At 38.9% G+C, this 18,287-nt stretch overlaps 1 protein-coding gene across 3 annotated transcripts in view; it reads left to right on the forward strand.

Annotated features, from left to right (window-relative positions):
- Positions 1–18,287, forward strand: part of MGAM (maltase-glucoamylase) — an 87,417-nt gene that overhangs the window by 12,885 nt on the left and 56,245 nt on the right. For all 3 annotated transcript variants that reach the window (XM_046668864.1, XM_046668863.1, XM_046668861.1), the window contains 4 exons: positions 2,552–2,678; positions 4,369–4,562; positions 16,917–17,037; positions 18,055–18,164. In XM_046668864.1, the coding sequence (XP_046524820.1) occupies positions 2,552–2,678; positions 4,369–4,562; positions 16,917–17,037; positions 18,055–18,164 (552 nt within the window). The remainder of the gene's footprint in view (positions 1–2,551; positions 2,679–4,368; positions 4,563–16,916; positions 17,038–18,054; positions 18,165–18,287) is intronic.

Here is an 18,287-nt window from a genome sequence, read left to right on the forward strand (position 1 = left end):
AACTCAAAATTCCCAAAGTGGTTCTCAAACAGCAGTGGAGGGAAATTGAATATCAAAGTCATTTGGGAAACTTTTAAAACCTACATTGAAGGGTTCAAGATGGCAGACTTATCACAGGATTTTACCTTTTTTCCTTTCCAAACTTCCATTGACATTCTAATAAAGATGGACCAAATGAAACAGTCTGTAACAATATGGAAGAAGAAAAGCAGACAGGCCCATTGTGCTGGGTATATCATAGCAGCGATGATCTCAGCTCATAATCAGCCTGTGGAAGGAGGTCTGTGGTGGAATTTTGGGGGCAGTTCTGTCCAGAGAGACCACCAAGCCCTGAGCTAGGAGTGTGAGATTAGAGAGAGGAGGAGAGGGGTGTGGGCCAGTGTTCAGCTGTGGTTGGGCTTATAAAGGGGCTGTGAAAACTATTGTTTTCTAGAAAGTGCATTTACTACTGTATATTCTATTTACAAAAAGATGGTTTTCAACTCTTTCTTTGAGTGTTACAACTCATGTGAAGGCTATTACTCTTTGAACAATGGTTGCCAAGGTCATATGGAGAGGGAGGTGGCTATATATTCTGAAAAAAAAGTCCCTGGAGAAAGTGATGTACCTCTCCTTCATACTTCAAAAATGATTAATTTAAAGAAATCTTGACATGGATCCTTTTGTAAAATAAATAAAACAAAAATCTGCCCTCTGATTTATATTATTTTTTAAATCTAAATTTTCTTTTTTCTTTCTTTTTCACTTGTACTCCTGTGGTTACTGGAGAGGTTCCTGGGATGAAGGCACGCTGTTTTACATTTCGTCCTCCCCTTACCTCTTGGGAAAGAGGAATGAGGACACTGCAGTGCACATATGACACAAAGGAATCTTGTGCTGGCGTTTCCGCTCAGTCTTGCTCCCAAATCAACAAATACTCATTAAGAGCGCCCGCCAGGTTGCTTCCAGTGAGGCATTGTGGAGCTCTTCCCAACATTTTTCACTTCATAGAGCACAAAGAAAGCCATGTTAGCATCACTAAGCTAGTTGAAAGAGATCTGGTTTTCCAGAGGAGGCAACTCAGCAGAAGACTGGCCCTGGACTCTGCCTGGCCCCACCCAGCTGCCCACAGAGTGGAGGGAATCTCTATTGCAGGCTCTTAGACTGACAGCGATAACTCACCTATAACTTAAGGGGATACAAGAAGCTAATTAGATCATGAAACCCATTTTAGAAATCATTCCAACACACCACCCAACTTGACAATGGATTTGTTTTACTTCTTCTATATAAAATTTTATATAGCTCTTTGAGAAATTTCTCCCTCTATTCCTGCATTTTGTATTGATTATAGCTTGCTGTAGGCTTCACTCCCTATTGAGTTTTATAGATATATGTCTCGCACAAAAGGTGAAAGGCAGAGTGTGCACTTACCTAACAGGCAGTGCGGTCAGGAGGAGAATCCCTAAAGTGGAAATCAGGACCCTTAATTTCCCATTGACTTATCCTCAGCTCTGGGTGAGTGTCATTAAAGCACACAGTACCTCAGTCCTTTCATCTGTACAATGGAAAAATTGGCCTGGCCATCCCCATATCTCAATGATGTGAATATAGAATGCAATCAGCATAGGATGATGCTATTCTATGTTAATAGACAGGGTATCCCTGGGGTTCTCACAACTTAGCTAAGCCGATGGCACGAAATGTCAAGTTTTCCCTTCCAGAGACAGCAAACACTATCTAAAAAAAATGCTATGGGAATTTAGTACAAGTGACCAATGGATATATTTTATTTAATGTTTGAGAGAGAATACAGAATGCTGAATGCAAAGGACAAGCTTTCTGAAGAATGACAGTAGTGGAGTCAGAGGAGGGGGGTGCTAAACGCAGTGGTATCTGGGGCAACTGTGGAAAGGACATGAGTGAGTGGTGGGGAATTTGTTACTTGCTACTGATGGAGGATAGTGCCTCACCTCAGTCTAGCATCAGAATTGTCCCTAGCAAAAGACAGAGTCCTAAAGTGGAAGTGCTGAGGAAGATTTCCAGAAAGGACTGCATGTGAGGCGTAATCCTCATTTGAGCTTGTGCATGGTGGTTAACTCAGTGTCTGGAAAAGACTTTAAATGTGGTCTGTGCCTTCCTGGTAGAAGACTAAGGAAGCCTGCACAGAGTCCTGGGTAACACTGACAGTCCCAGTGGTGTCTGCTTTAATAGCTGTCATTTCTCTTATCTTTCCTATATGAACTGTGCCTTTATGAACCAAATAATAGATGAAGGGAAGTGCCTCTCTATAGGAATGTTTCATCCAATAAATGAATAAGAATGATAGAATTATGGTATCAGTATATCACGACTCCTAATGGAATAATGGATCTAAGAAATACTCACCAATGGCTGTTAACACACAAAAAAGAGAGAATCTCCTAGATTTTATATGTCTTCTGATGATGGTTATACGGGGGGTTTGTTATATTATTCATTCCACTCATGTATACATTTGAGATTTTCCATTAAAAAACTTACTGGCTATTTATTAAACTCAACTCTAAAATTGTTGTCTCTTTTTTTGTAGATGGCAAGAAAGAAGTGGAAAAATTTCACTACTTTGGAGCTTATGCTCAGCGCACTTCTGCTTGTGTTATTTATCATCACTATTCCTATATTTGTTCTGTCAGCTAGAGATTCTTTGGGATCAGAAGGTAACAAGGAACTCTAGTGCTCTCCTTCCCTATGTTGTCTTATCAGAGCAAAAACTTCAGAAGTGGCAGGGAGGTGATGCTTTCATGTTCATCCCTGTGAATGTGTGTGTGTGCGTGTGTGTGGTGGTTGTGTGTGTGTTGGGGAATGCCTAACTAAAACTGTGGCAGCTGCATGGATATTCGTTACAGGCCCAAATTCTGACACTTTTATTTCCCAATTAACACAGTGTAGGATTCCACAATCGACACTGGAAATATATTTGCCCAATTTCATTGAATAATTCTAATTTTGTTAACAATAACAATTAACAGTACCCTTATTTGAAAGGCAGTCAAATAAGTATATAATCAATTAAAGTATTTTAAGCCAAAGTTTGGTTCTTTAAAAGGGTAACAACTACCAGAGTTATTTATTAAAAGTTTATTGAACTGTTTTATTCTAAACTAGGGCTGCATTATGCTGGGTTATCTGTGATTTCCTATCTGGGCATCACCTAGGAGAAGCTCCCTAGGGGAAGCAGGCAGTGAAGGGCAGCTTGTGGCGAGAGGAAAAACTGCCCCTCCTACCTCATTTCCAGGCATGCGCTTTCTACTTTTGTGGCAAGTTACATTAAATAATCTCAAAGATTGTTCAACTCATAAAATTCTATGATTCTGAAGATGGAACTAAAACCCTTATGTAGAAACTGACACAAATATGGAGTTCTTTTAATCTATCACTTTTGGATTGGGAACACTAAAGAAAAGAAAACTTATTAAAAGCCTCATTGTTTTGTCTTAATGTTGCTATTAAGTTATTGTAGAGTGCCTTCAAGAAATCTCACTTCCTCATTTTAGAATGCCATAAACATGCCTTTTTTATTTTACTGATTTTTAAATCTCAAAGTCCTGGGGTAGATTCTAGCTGCCAGTTTCTAGGTTGGTGGCCTCCCTTTATTTTGTCATATGAAGCTTTACATTTACATAAGAATGCCATCAGTCATAAGCGTTCCTTGTTGAGGGATTGCCTGTTGGCTGAACAAGTAGAACTGAGGTTATTATGATTAGGGTGTCAACATTCATGACAACAGCATATACTGCATGTGTTCTATGTGTAAACGTATTGTGAACCAGCTACTGGAGGTGGAAGTAAGGGACCAAAGAAGAGTCTGCAGATTTTCTGGAAAGGGCCAGATACTTAATACTTTAGATTTTGTGGGCCGTACAGTCTCTGTCCTAACTACTTAATTCTGCCTTTATAGCTCAAAAGCAGCTCTAGAAAATACATTAAAAAACTGGAAGTGGCTGTGTTCCAGCAATGCTTTATTTAAAAACCATACTGTGACCTGATTTGACCCACAGGCCAAAGTTTTCTGACCCCTGGACTAGAGAAGGTAGATTTGGTTCCCACCTGGGTGAGTTTCCAATCTAATGGTGGAGTCAAACACCTTGCCCTTGTGTGCACTATCTGATAGAGGAGGGCCTTGGTGGTAGAAGGGGATGATGCAGGTATACACAAAGATAAGCATAGTCAGCAAGAACAAAATGAGGCTTTATAAAGTGGATGCTTACATTTCAAGGACATCAGAGTGAACCCAATCAGTAGTGGAGTCCGTGTAACTGGAATGTTGAGAACTATGGAGATATTGAATAGCTGTGATGTTAAATCTGTCTGGTGGTCCCTTTATTTTTGCTTTTGGGATAATTCCAGATCCTGGGACGACAGTGACCCCAGATCCTGGGACGACAGTGACCCCAGATCCTGGGACGACAGTTACCCTCAATCCTAGTTCGACAGCTATCCCAGATCATGAGACAACAACTACCGTCCCTGCTTCTGCAGAGTGCCCAGTGGTGAATGAATTGGAACGGATAAACTGCATCCCTGACCAGCCACCAACAAAGGTTTGAGTTGTGGATCTTGTTTTCATTTAAAAGTTTATGCCATGGGATAGTTTTCTTTTTTTCTATTTGTAATTCCCAGAGAATTGTTTGCATTGCACCTATTGGTGGCTCAGGAAAATTAATCCTGTATCCATGCTTGTATGACAGTGTAGCTTTGGGAGAGGAAGAGCTGGAAAATTCCGTTGGGTTGACAGATTCAGCAAATAGAAGTACAGGCTGCCCATTTAACTTTCAATTTCAGATAAACAATGAAGAAGTTTTTAGTATAAGTATATCCCGTACAACACTTGGAACTTACTTATACTGACAGTGTATTTGTCTTTTATCTGGCAATGCTACTTAGTTACTAGTCCTCTCTGACTCTGTTACTGCCTCTGTTTCTTGCCCTCTGTCTGTCTTTCTCTTCTCACAATTCCAAAAGGTTATCTAGGATCTACAATAAAAAGTCATCCATGTGCGTAAAACAGTATTTAAAATAAGGACAAAGTCTCTAGAGCCATGTTTGGGAAGAAAGAAGGTTATAAATACCAGATTAAAGATTGTGCAACCATCTGAGTATTTACTTTAGGGCTGTGTTTCTTGATCATTAGCTGAATATTATGATTATAAAATGCATTGCACACACCATATCCGTCCTTTTTCACATTGAGAATGAATGGAAACAAAATGCAGCCTTCTGAGTGAAGTCCATGACATGAAATAGCAGATCTGTATCAGATATAGAAAGGATGCTTGTGGCATGTGATGCTTGGCATGGGGCACTTCCACATTTATCTCTGTAGCCATCCTATTATTAATAGGCTGGAATAATCTGTGATGTTCTTGAGAGTTACTGTTTTGGTTTGTCTAAAGGTCCTAATACCAAAAGACATTTTTTTCTTTTCTGGTTTTTTTTCCTCATACTTCTGGAGGCTAGAAGTCCAAAATCAAGTTGTTGACAGGGTTTGTTCCTTTTGAGGGCTCTGAGGAAGAATCTGTTCCATGCCTCTTTCCTAGCTTTTGGTGACTACCATCGATCCTTGGCGTTCCTTGACTTATAGCTTCGTCACTCCAGTCTCTGCCTCCATCATCACATGGCATTCTCCCTGTGTGTGTGTATATTCAAGTTTCCCATTTTTATAAGGGCACTGGTCATATTGGATTAAGGGCCCACTCTACTCCAGTATGATCTCATCTTAACTAATTATATCTGCAACAATCCTATTCCCAAATAAGATCACACTCTGAGGTACTGAGGACTAGGACTTCAACATATCTTTTTGGGAGACACAATCCAGCCCATAGCATGGACAAAGCTACAGAGATGGGAACTGTGGAAAGTTGGAATTGTTACAACTTGAGCCTTTGGGACTGACTGAAATGGCATAGATGCTGATTCAGAGAGAACTAAGGCAGCAAAGGGAGGACAGATGAGAGCTCAACCATGGATGTGACGGATTTGGCTGGTGGGGAAGCTGGAAGTTAAGGCAGAGAAAGGAACCAGAGCCAGATAAATAGCTTAGAGGAGAGTAAACGCCCAGGAATGGCAATATGGAGCAAAGTATTGGAACAAAACTAGTCAGGAAGCCCAGAGACTGTGTTGAAGGCAAGAGAGATGTCCAATATGGTAAGTAGTTAAGGATGAGGAAATCCCCAGGAAAGGACAAAGCAGTGGCTTGACCAGCTGTTAGGGCATAGAAGGGCAGCAGCCCCGAAGGCAAGCCTGCTAAGGTAGGAAGGAATCCCAGTTAGACCAATTTACCTTACCAAGCCTGTTGTAGTATTTGGTCCCTTTTATCTGGCTTCTTACCCTAACTGAAATGAACATAACCTTCTCCTGGATTTGTGAAGAGACTTGCCTGCTTGGAGTAGGAAGAAATGAGGCCGAACGGAAAAGGTGAATTCAGATTTTGGAAGAACTTGGAAGTCAGGTAGAGGAGGTTGTTTTTTTTTTTTATGTGATACACAACAGCCAGGAGTGGCATTTAAGGCTGAATGGAATCATGTAATGGGAAACAAAGAGAGAATAAAAGACTTAGAAATAATGGAAAAAGAAGACAGGGTGAAAGAATAAAAAAGCACTTCAGTATGGGGCCAAATGTCACAAAGTTTAGCATTTTGGGTGATATGTACAATTAAACTAAATATTTTTCTTGTCATAGATTCTAGTAGAGGAGATAAGTAAATAAATAACTGGAATATAAATAAAAATTTCATAAGATCTAAAGGAAATACTGTGGGGATCACAAAATAGCAGAGATTACTATCAAGGAGAACGTGACAGTCTGGAATTAAAGATAAGTAGGGTTTTGACAGAAATGGGAGGAATGGGAAGTGAATTCAAGATAGAAGAGATAATGTAAATAAAGTTACAGAAGAGGAAATTGTGGGGCGCATGCATAACATATGGAATGGTCCCATATGGCCCCGATAGAAGGTGAGTGCCAGAGAGAACACAATGTTTAAGACTGAAAGGTAGATTGGAGCTTGATGACGGAGGACCATCAGTGTGCTGCTTTGTCAATAGAAATGGGAAATTGTGGTCTAGATGTGTTGCATTTAAGCAGAATGTTTGGCACAAGTGTTTGCAGAAAGTTGATTCACAACCATCTACTTGCCCGTGTCATAGTGTGCCAGGAAACGAGCTGCTCAGAAGCTCACCGAGAAGACTAATGCATCCTGAAGTCTGTTCACTCTCCTACGACACTCCATCTTGTTACTGGCTATTGGTGACCTTCAGATGTCATTATTGCCTCAGAAATGTTTCTTTGGTGTTTTATTATAAGACCTTTTAATAAATGCTGTGATATCAAGATTGTGGTTCAATAAACGACCTTTGCCTTTTTTCTACGTGTTATAACCAACTGAATTAATCTATGACCTTGGAATTCATACGTGGATCTGCTTTTCTTTATCTAAGCCCTTTCAACAATCTGTTTTTTTCATAGAAGGTATATCTTAGGTATTTTGTTGCACATTTTAAGTACCCTGGATGCTATATGCTGATCCAGACAGTTGTTGAGAGGCTGAATCTATGGATAATGATGTATTTATATAATGTACTTGTTAAAGGAAAGTATGTGGTTATGTGGAGGAGGAGAATGGGAAGAAATTATGAACATGACGCCAGACCAGGCATAATGTTCTAGTGTTGAGGGTATCGATATGCCAGTTAACACTTCTATCATCTTTCTCCCAGGATTACTTATAAAGATCTAAGAGTATAAATTTCCCTTCAGATGGTTCTTTGTTGTGAATCCCATTGTTTCTTACAGTAATGGGAGAGAATCCTGTGTCCAGGACAGGATAAAGTAATCTGTCAAACCACTTTGAGTATTCTTGGGAGAGTTTTTTGGAGAGAATGAGCTCCAGGCGTCACTTTCATGGGTCTCAGAAAAAAAAAAAATGTTGTCAGGCATCTAAATCTCTAGTCTTGATCGTTAGTTCTGGGCTTTAGCTGGTTGCAGGGCAGCTTCCCTTGGATAGCTCACTGTCATATCCGCTGAACCCATTTACCTCCTCACCAGCTCTCTTTTCCCTCCTCAGCTCTCAGATTTCTGTTATAGTTCCATTACACTTCTAGTCTCTGAGGTGGAAGCAGCAGAACTTTTGCTTGGCTCTTCCTTTCAACCCTTTTTGTCAGTATTTCATGTACTTTAAAACATTTTACTTCACATATTTCCCAGAATAAGCATTTCATCTCCATTCTCACTGCCATCATGTTAGACCATCACTACCTCATGACTGGATTACTGCAGTAGCCTTCTAGCATCTCTTCGGAATTCCATTTCTCCCCTATCTATTCCATTACATGCATGACTGAACCTGCTCTGGTGAATATCCTACTTTCACTATATTTCTACCTAACTCGAGTGTTGACGGCATTCATTACTGTACATTGGGTAAAGCCCAAACATTTCATTCTGTCATCTAACACCAAATATTTAACCTTCTTTGTGCGTCTAGGGCCACGCTTAGATCCTCCTCCCATGCAGATTTTAGACACAGCTCTCTACGTTTATCCTGAACCTGTCCATTCTGAAAGAGTATATCACTTCCCACTTTCTTGATAAAGCCTTTTATCCACAATTCCAGAATTCAGAGTTGAATGATCTCATTGATGGCAGGGAGCAGAAATTTTTAGTGTAAATTCCAGATATCCAGCTAGGGAAAGAGATGGTAGATAATAGTTTTAATCTCTTTGATTTTCAGGATTAGAATGTACGGTATAAACACAGGAGAACAAGTTTACCTGCTCAAAACAAACCTGCATGCCTTAAGTAACCATTGCAGAATGGTCAGGCCAAGAACAGTTTACAATTATGTGTTTCCTATGAAAACCAATAATACTAACGGTCATCTTTATTACATTTGAAACGTTACCGTATTTCTTATTAGGAAACTTTGTCATTTGATAAAACATATACTTGGTAATTTATTTATTGGCTTATGATGTCTTTTTCCAAATTCTAGTTTCTTATCAATAAGGGTTTAGTGGATCAAATTTTATGATATATCAGCAAGTACATTGCATTTTGCCAAGACTGTTAAAAGTGTCCACCTTCAAAGTTACTCTGTGTTCACACAGCATTAGTTAAGAGCCATTCCATGGTACTGCAAAGAGCAGTGAGCTGCAAAATCTCTGATAGAGCCTTAAGTTTATGTTTTATGCCTTGAATTGATAGAGTAGCCATTGGGCAGCAGCATGTTAGGGGACCTGGGGTACTAGGCTCTAGTCTTGGTTTTGTGTCTGAAAAACTCTGTAACTTGATCACTAAGTCACATTTTCTTGCAGACTGTCAAATCCTTATCAGTGAAATGAGGCAGTGTGCTCAGATAAAGGTATTCATAAAACAAATGACTACTGAACGTGTGCCAGGCACGCTACTAAACTCTGTGGTTAACTAGATTTTAAAATAGTGACGTCAAAGGTCCTGGCACATGTACTCTGCACATTCACTGCAGTATGATCTTGGGAACTAGAAGGTCTGGATCACGGGAATTGCAAAGGTGGCATACTCGCTTGAAAGTCTTTGCCGTCAGACTTCACTTTGGGATGGAAGGAAGTGGTCAAGTTAACTTTTAAAACCTGACTCAGAATGCATATATCATAAAATAGCCTATAGTTAAGGCATTTCACTGAGTTGAGATTAATTTTATTCATTCACTCGTTTGTTCAAACTTGCTGAACATTAAAAATTGCTAGGAAATGTTTTAATGACTAGAAGGTGATTTGGAAGTCCTTGATCATCAAGTGTCTTTCAGCTTCGAAAATTCCTGCCACTGTTTGAAAATGGGATATTTTCCTCATTGCACTTGTATCAAGACTTTTCTGGTTCTACTCTTTGTTTACAATATCAGGTTCTCATGGTATTGTAGAAAATAAAGTCTTTGTTATCTATGTCAACAGAGGGCAGAAGAAATATAGAAACTGGATACTTTAAAAATGGATTTCTATTTCCCATGTTTTTAGGAGTCCCTGCAGGTCAATGATAAAGCTATTCTGAGAAGAGCTTGGCAGCGGTGAGCCCTGTTGCTTCTTACCTATTCCACGTTCCCTCCATGTTGGACTGAAACACCAGCCTCGCTAAAATTGCTCAAGTGCCCTGTTTTCTTAGAGCACAGCCACTCCGTTTATCTGCTTCTGCAAAATGAGCTGCCCCAAACTTAATGGCTTAAAACAACGATCATTTTATTATATCTCCTGATTTTATGGGTCAGAGATTTGGGCAGGATTGGGCTGGGTGACTGTCCTGTTCCACGTGGCGTTACTGGGATTACTTGGTGGTATACAGTTGGTGGCTGATCTGGTCTGGAGGGTTCAACATGTCTTCCCTCACCTGCCTGGCACCTCAATGAAGATGGAAATAAGGCTGACCTCACCTGTCCCCTCTCCCTCTCATGTGGTGTCTCCAGCGGGGTACTTGGACTTCTTATATGGTAGCTTTGGGCTGCCAGAGACAGAGGGGAAGTCTGCCAGTCCTCTAAAGGCGAGGCCAGAACCTGCATTGCACCACTTTTGTTGCACTCTGTTGGTCAAATCAGTCAGAGGTCAGGCCTGATTCAACGGGAAGGGCAAAGACCTCACCTTCTGATGGGAAGTGTGTCAGAGAACTTGCAGCCATTGTAAACAGCCACACACAAATGCTTTTTTTGCCTGAAATAGGCATTAGTAAGCGTAAAGGCTGTATAGAGCCACTGGACAATACAGAACGGAGGTGGATGGGACTGCACAGTGTTAGAGGAGCCAGCACAAGCGATAGGTGTTAGGGTGGTTGGCAGGGCTGAATGAGCGAGGCCGGTGCAGATTGGAAGGGAGCCCGTCCCATCCCCAGTCCCCCCAGTGGCAGGCGATGGCTAATGCTGCTGACTCACTCAGGCCCACTCTCACTTGTTCTCACCTGCTTGCATTTGCTCTTGCAATGTTGCCTTCTTTCTTTTTTAAATGCTACAGTTGCTGAGGTCCTGATTTTTAAAAAAATCTTAGATCTGCTGCTTTCTAATGATCTAATGATGCACACATTCCAAGTCACGTGTAATCTTACCAGTAAATTATTTTCAACTCACATTGTGGAAAGACATGTGGAGTTACTTCTGAGGAAGTTTCTGGTTGATATCTGATTTCTCTTTTGACATATGCTTTTCGGTATAAAGGGCAGCAATTTCTCTTTTTTATATTAAAATATTTGAGAAAGTCTTTTTAAAACCAAAAGACCTACATGCTAAACGTTGTGTTAGGAGAGAGGGTCTGTGACAGATCCCTTTAGACTTTTTCCGTTCCTCGTTTCTACCCATCACTCTGATCAGCACAACGAAGTCTTGGGGTCTTCCTGTTTTTTTCTTCTGTAACAGTACTGAGTCATGGATTATCCATTTTTGTCTTACTACTTCCTGTTTTCTTCTCTTTTCTGCCATCCTTCGAGGAGCGTGAATTACATGTCTCCCAACTATGATTTTCTAGAGAAGTGGTTCTGAGCGTTGGGTACACATTAGAATCACGTGGAAAGATTTTAAAAGATGCTCATGCCCAGGATCCACCCTAGAGTTTCTGATTTAATTCTTCTGGAGTGGAGCCCAGGCATGGTTATTTTTTAAATGTTTGCCAGGTGATTTAAATGTTCAGCCAAGACTGACAATCATTGTTCTAGAGCAGCAGTTCTGAAACTCTGGTCTGATTCAGAATCACTTGGGGGGCTGACAAAGACTGCCCGAGTTCTAGCTTCAGTGCAATAGGACAGGGCTGGGCTTGTGCACATGTGCCAAGTTTTCCAGGTGATTCTGATAGGGACCACAGTTTGAGAGTTCTGGCATAAGATAGAGCTGACACAAAGGGTGAAGTTGGTACATTTTTCAGCCATTCTTTAGGTTACTGTGTTAGAAGGGATTTTGATGAAAGTATGGAATGTTTTCAGACTGTCTTTTCATATTTATTACGTGTGGTTATTATAGTATTCTTGATAATCCTATATGTGGAAATTCTGGAAATAATGATGAATTTGGAACTCAAAAAAAGGAGGGGAAATTGAGAAAATGGGTAGTTCTTTGTTATTCTCACTTTGGTTTTGATTTTCTTTCTACATAGCACTTAACTTCTTTAAAAGAATTATTAATAAATATTAGAGATGTACAAGAGTATATTACCACTATCCAGCTTAAGAAATAAAACATTATTAGTAGAGATGAATTCCCCCATATACCTCTGCTGTATCTCTGTCCTCTTTAGAAATAAGCACAATTCTGAAGTCGGTAGTATTTATCATGCATTTCTTTGTACATTTACTACCTACATATGTACTTATAAATTATATATATATATATATATACACATATATAACCTATAAATGAAATACATTTTTTTGCGGTTATTTCCACTTAACATTGTGAGATTTATCTATATTGATATGAATTTCCAGTTCATTTACTCTCACTATAAAATGGTATATCAAAATCTTTCTTTCTCCAGTTAATAGAAATTTAGTTTTTTTCCAGTATCTTGCAACTTCAACAATGCTATTCTCACTATTCTTGTACATGTTTTTACTTGTATGTGTAAGGATTTGGATTCACATCTTCAAGTTTGCTGCATATTGCCAAACTGATGTCCAAAATGGTTGTGCAAATTTACCACCTCACCATCATTCTCTGAATCCTCAGTAACAACTGGGATTGACAGCCTTTTGGAATTTTGCCATTTTGAATGTTATAAAATAGTATCCCGTTGTGGTTTAGTGCTAATTTTCCTAAATATCAGTGTGAGTGAACATCTTTCAGTTGTTTTTTTTCTGTGAATTTCCTCTTTCTATCTTCTGCCCAATTTTATATTGAAATGCTTATCTTCAGCTTTTTTGATTTGTACAAGTTTCTTGTTTGTGTTATTCTGGATTCTAATTCTTGTTTTTATCATATACGTTGCAAATATTTTCTACTGTTATGAGGCCATGTCCACCTATTTTATGCTGCCTTGATGAACAGAAGTTTTAAATTTTAATAGCGTAGTCAAACTTATATACTCCTATGTTACATCGTATCTCATAAACAATTCCAGGAAGATTAAAGGCCTAATGGTGAAAAGGAAAAAAGTTACAACATTTAAAAAAATTATTATTACTAGCCTATCAGCAAGGAGACAAGGGGGCACTGAGGGCATTTTGAATGCTCTAAAGGAATATTATTTTACATCAAATATTTTACTAGAATGTCGAAGTTTAGTTCTAATAAGTTTTCACCAGCATGGGGCATAAAATGGACTTTAATAATCAAATTCATATGATTCCTAGCCCCCAACTTTCAACTTTGAACATTGTTTTTCCTCTCTCCCTCCAAATTTTTCCTCACCTAATAAGGCAATTCCCCACCTGTTCCTAACTGCCTGTTTAATAAGCTCAGATATCCTACTCTCCACAGAAGCTGAGAATTTATGAACACCATATCTTGAGGCAAGATGGATGATCCAAAAAGAGCTAAAGTGTGGGTGGCTTAAATCTGGACAGGAGAAGAAACTCTCAGCTCACATTGTCGTTGGAATTGTAGCTGCTGACAGTGCCTAAATCATGTCTAAGGGCCAGTGCTTCACAGGACACCGCATCCTCTTCATTTGTGGCTAAACCAACAGCCACCTCTATTCCCAGTTTCCTTCACTGATTCCTTCTCTTCTTCTTCTTTTTATTTATCTTTTTAAATTGAGGTGTAATTGACATACAACATTATATTAGCTTCAGGTAGTGATTCAATATTTGTATACATTGCAAAATGGTCACTGCAATAAGTCTAGTTAACATCTGTCTCCATACATAGTTAAAAATTTGTTGTCTTGTGATAAGAACTTTTAAGATCTACTCTCTTAGCAACTTTCAAATATACGATACAGTGTTATTAACTATGATCACCATGTTGTACATTACATCCTCGTGACCTATTTATTTTATAACCGGAAATTTGTACCTTTTGACCTCTTTCATTATTCCTCTGCTTCTATACGACCTCTAAATGTTGTAAATCTCTTCTCTATCTACACTCAATCTCTTGATGGTTTCATCCGGTATGATGTTTATAAATGGCAACTCCTATGTGCTTGCAAATCACAGTTAATGCCTCCAGCCTAAATCACTTTCCTGAATTCCCAGATTTATCTATGCAACTGCCAATTCAGCATCTCCACTTAGATGTTTAATAGATAAATCAAAACCAGCATGTCAAAACTGAACACTCTGTCTCCCACATTTACATCCCGAAACCTGCTCTTCATATAGCCTCCCCCACCTCCTAGTGGCAACTCTAACCTTTTGCCCCTTGCATTTGGAAAAAGTCACAACTTTAAAACAAAAATAAAAGGTTTAATATAATAATACTTATTTTGGATTTCATTCTATAAATTATCTTGGTTTTCTACCTAGACAATATTATGTCTGGAAATAATGATAATTTAGCTTCATACTTTTAAATCTTATAAATTTTCTTTCTTTTCTTGTCCTATTGTATTGTTAGGACCTCCAATATATTTTTAATTATAAGAAGTCATAAACATGGGTCACCTAGTCTTTGATTTTACAGGAAATATTTCTAACATTTTGGCATTTAGTAAGATGCTTATTGTAGGTTTTTTGGTAGATTCCCATTACCCAACTAAGGAAGTTACTTTTTATTCCCAGTTTGTGAAGAATTTTATCATGAATAACTGATGAATTTAAATTATACAGTTATTGTGATGACAATTTTTCTTCTGTCTCATTTTGTGTTTTCCATTTGTTCTGTTCTTTATATACTGCTCCTTACTCCCCCCTCCCCGCAGCCATATACATGTCTTCTTTCCTTATTTTTTACATTTAGGATTTTTCCCCTTAGTTTTCCCCTCGGTCTTATATTGGCAGTCATACAGTATATTACTATTTTGGCAGTTTCTCTTAAATTTTCATTCTCATGTCCAACTTAAAGGGGAATTTTATGCCTTGGGTCTGATTGTTTTTTGTGTGCCTTCAATCCTATTCATGTCGTCATTTTTTATAGTTTCTCTCTACACCTGTTTTCCTGGGTCTCACATACTTTTTACTCTCTTGTTGATAAGCACTGCCCGTGCTCTGCTTCTCTTTCCCCTTCTCCTCATAATTGCTTAGCTCCACTATGGAACCGGTATTTTCATGTTGGCCAACAGAGAGTGTTTACTTTTCTTGCTACTTTGGTCACTCTTTGATCTCTGCCCTTTCCAGTTCAAGGAAGAAATTATTAAGCTTTGGGGAGCACACAAAACCATTCTGTGCAACACTCTTTTCAGAACCTTTCTCTTTTCGTGTCATACTGAAGTTTCAGCTGAATGGGTTTTGAAAGGAAAAAACAAAACTGCTGATTGAAGTTGAGCACACGGTGAAACCTGATCCCATAGCAATATAAACCACAGATGGACAGAGTTTTTCCATCTCTAATATTTTCTATTAGCATAAAAACTGGCATTTGATTAAATCTAATTGTTCGCATATCTAAACAATTTATTTTTGTCTTATCATCTCCAAAGCATTGCCATATCCTCCTAAAAATGTGCTTAGCAGATACTCATCCCAGAGTATAGAAAAAATGAAATGGATAGCAAGAGAACTAAGTTTTGGTCCTTGCCTTCTCAATAGCTATTAAGTAACCTGTGGCAGGTCACCTCACTTCTGTGAACCTTACTTCTCTGGGCCTCAGGTTCTTCATCTGTAAATAATGTAGCAGGAGGTATTAGTTATCTACTGTTGTTTAACAAATTATCCCCAAACTTAATGGCTTAACACCACAAACAGTATTTTCTCACAGTTTTTATGGTCAGAAATCTGGCCTTGGTACAGCTGGGTGCTTTTGGCTCAAAGTTTTTCAGAAGACTGCAACCAAGGTGTCTGCTGGGATGGTGGGATGATGCTTTTCAAGCTCATTCATGTGATTGTTGGCAGAATTTGGCTCCTCAAGGATTGTTGGACTGAGGGCCTCAGTTCCTTGCTGGTTATTGGCCAGAGACCTCCCTCAGTTCCTTGCCATGTGGATCTCTCCACAATACAACATCTCACTTCTCCCACAGTGAGGTTCCAACAGAGCAAGTGAAAGAGAGCAAGCAAGACAGGAGACAGAAATCTTTCTGTAATCTAATCTCAGAAACCATATCCCATTATCTTTGCCATATTCTTTTAGTTATAAGTCACTAGGACTAGCCCGCACTCAAGAGGAGAGATGTCTTTGTACTTTTTGTATTTAATCTGGTAGCTTCTCGCAAATTAGTTGACATGAGAAAGGGATTATATTCATTTTAGTCTCCACCTGATTCAGTCATCAATTGTGGTATAAGGCAGGCACCTTTAGTAAATAAGAACTAGAATCTATTTGGATTTCAAGGAACAATTATTTTTCGCCTTGGGAGAAGTTGAGAGAGTATATATACTTATATGTATATACAAGTGCGTATATATATGCCACATATACATAACACACATATATGTAACATACACGTTTAAAAGTCAAAGCAAAATCGATTTGATTTCAAAGCTTCTGAATAAAGTTGATTGCAAAGTCTTTTATTTTTTAATCCGAAACCAATATAAATGAAACTCCATTTGTAATTTTGAGTTGCTGGTGATATAACTATATTGTAGTTTAGAATATTTAACTAAATTTATCAATTTTATTGTGATGACAGATATGGACTATGTTGCAGTATCTATATTGTTATATAATAACAAAACAAGGAAGGACATTGGCCAGAAAAATTAGTTTTGAGTACAAGCTCTGCACAATTTCTCTAAATATCAGTTCCCTTATTTTTAAAATGAGATTGATGATACTACAAGCTCAAATTATGTTTAAAACGATAGTGTTCTGCAAACAAACAGATTTCCTTTGACGAATCTCTTATTTCAGGCCACATGTGACCAGCGTGGCTGCTGTTGGAATCCTCAGGGACCCATAAGTGTGCCCTGGTGCTACTATTCTCAGAGTCATGGTTATCAAATGGAGGACAACCTTGTAAACACAAATGCAGGTAAGCCAGACCATGACGGGGGCTCCAGACCCTCTGGAGGCTGGCTCTGTTTGCTCCAGAGGAGAGCTGTGGTGACATGAAGAGTATTGCTGGGCATGGCCATATCACTGCATGTGACAGAAGGTGGGCCCTACTCTTAATCAAGGACTAGAATCTATTTTAGCATCAAGGAAAATATCACTACCTTGGGAGTTGAGAAACGTGCTCTATTTCTGACTCTACATTTATGTACCTTTGTAACCTTGTAAAACATCGTGACCCCTTTGGTTCCCAAGTTTCTAACTGTTAAGGGGAGTGATTTGACCTCAGTAACCTCTGAGGTTACTTATAACTCTAATATAATGTGAGTTTAATGATATGGAAACAATTCCAATTTTATAAACATTTTATGAAAGTTAGTCAATGTCAGCGTTCATGGACTAAATATCTCCTCTTCTTTCTCCCACCTTAAAATGAAGGGCATAATAATAAACATTCTGGGGGATAACAGGAGGTGACTATCTTGGGGAGGCTCTTAGTATAAAGGAAGAGTCATGCGTCCCCTCCAGAGACCCTTGGATTAAAGGGTTTTTCTAATAAGGTCTCAACTCTCACCTGGCTTATCATGTAACTAGGGAGATGGCATCAATGTACATGGTCACCTTGATGTAAGATGAAAATAACTGAGAAGGAATAATGTATACACACATTGAGGGCTGAGAGTGTAAAGTGTGTGTGATTAACAAAGAATGCCTGATGGGCCAGTGGGATGAGAGTTAGGCCTTTTAGGGGAGATTTTCAATCATTTTTTGTAGAAGAGAGGCATGGATTTTGGATAAGGTAATGACAATCAATGTCCAGCTTCAGAATCTGGTCCCAGGTAGCATATGTGTATGATGGGGTATCTATCTCTTCCCTTCTTTGGGGAATTAAAGTCTTTTCACCAGCCCCTTTAAAACATAAAGCCTGATTTTTCGTATCTATTGTTTGCAAATGTACACAGCCAGCTATGTAAATCTCTTCCCCTCTACATACTAGGATTCACAGCCCAGTTGAAAAGGTTGCCTTCTCCATCTCTGTTTGGAAATGATGTCAACAATGTCCTTCTCACAGCGGAATGTCAGACATCTAATCGTTTCCACTTTAAGGTAGTTAATTTATTCTTCCAAAATCTTTTTGAGAGGTTCTTCTTCTCTCCCTGATGTCTGCTGTTACTACAAAATAGAAAATTTTGCTAATGGAGGTGTTTTTCTCTACTGTCATTATTGTTA

Source organism: Equus quagga, chromosome 8 (assembly GCF_021613505.1).
Source record: "Equus quagga isolate Etosha38 chromosome 8, UCLA_HA_Equagga_1.0, whole genome shotgun sequence".
NCBI lineage: Eukaryota > Metazoa > Chordata > Mammalia > Perissodactyla > Equidae > Equus > Equus quagga.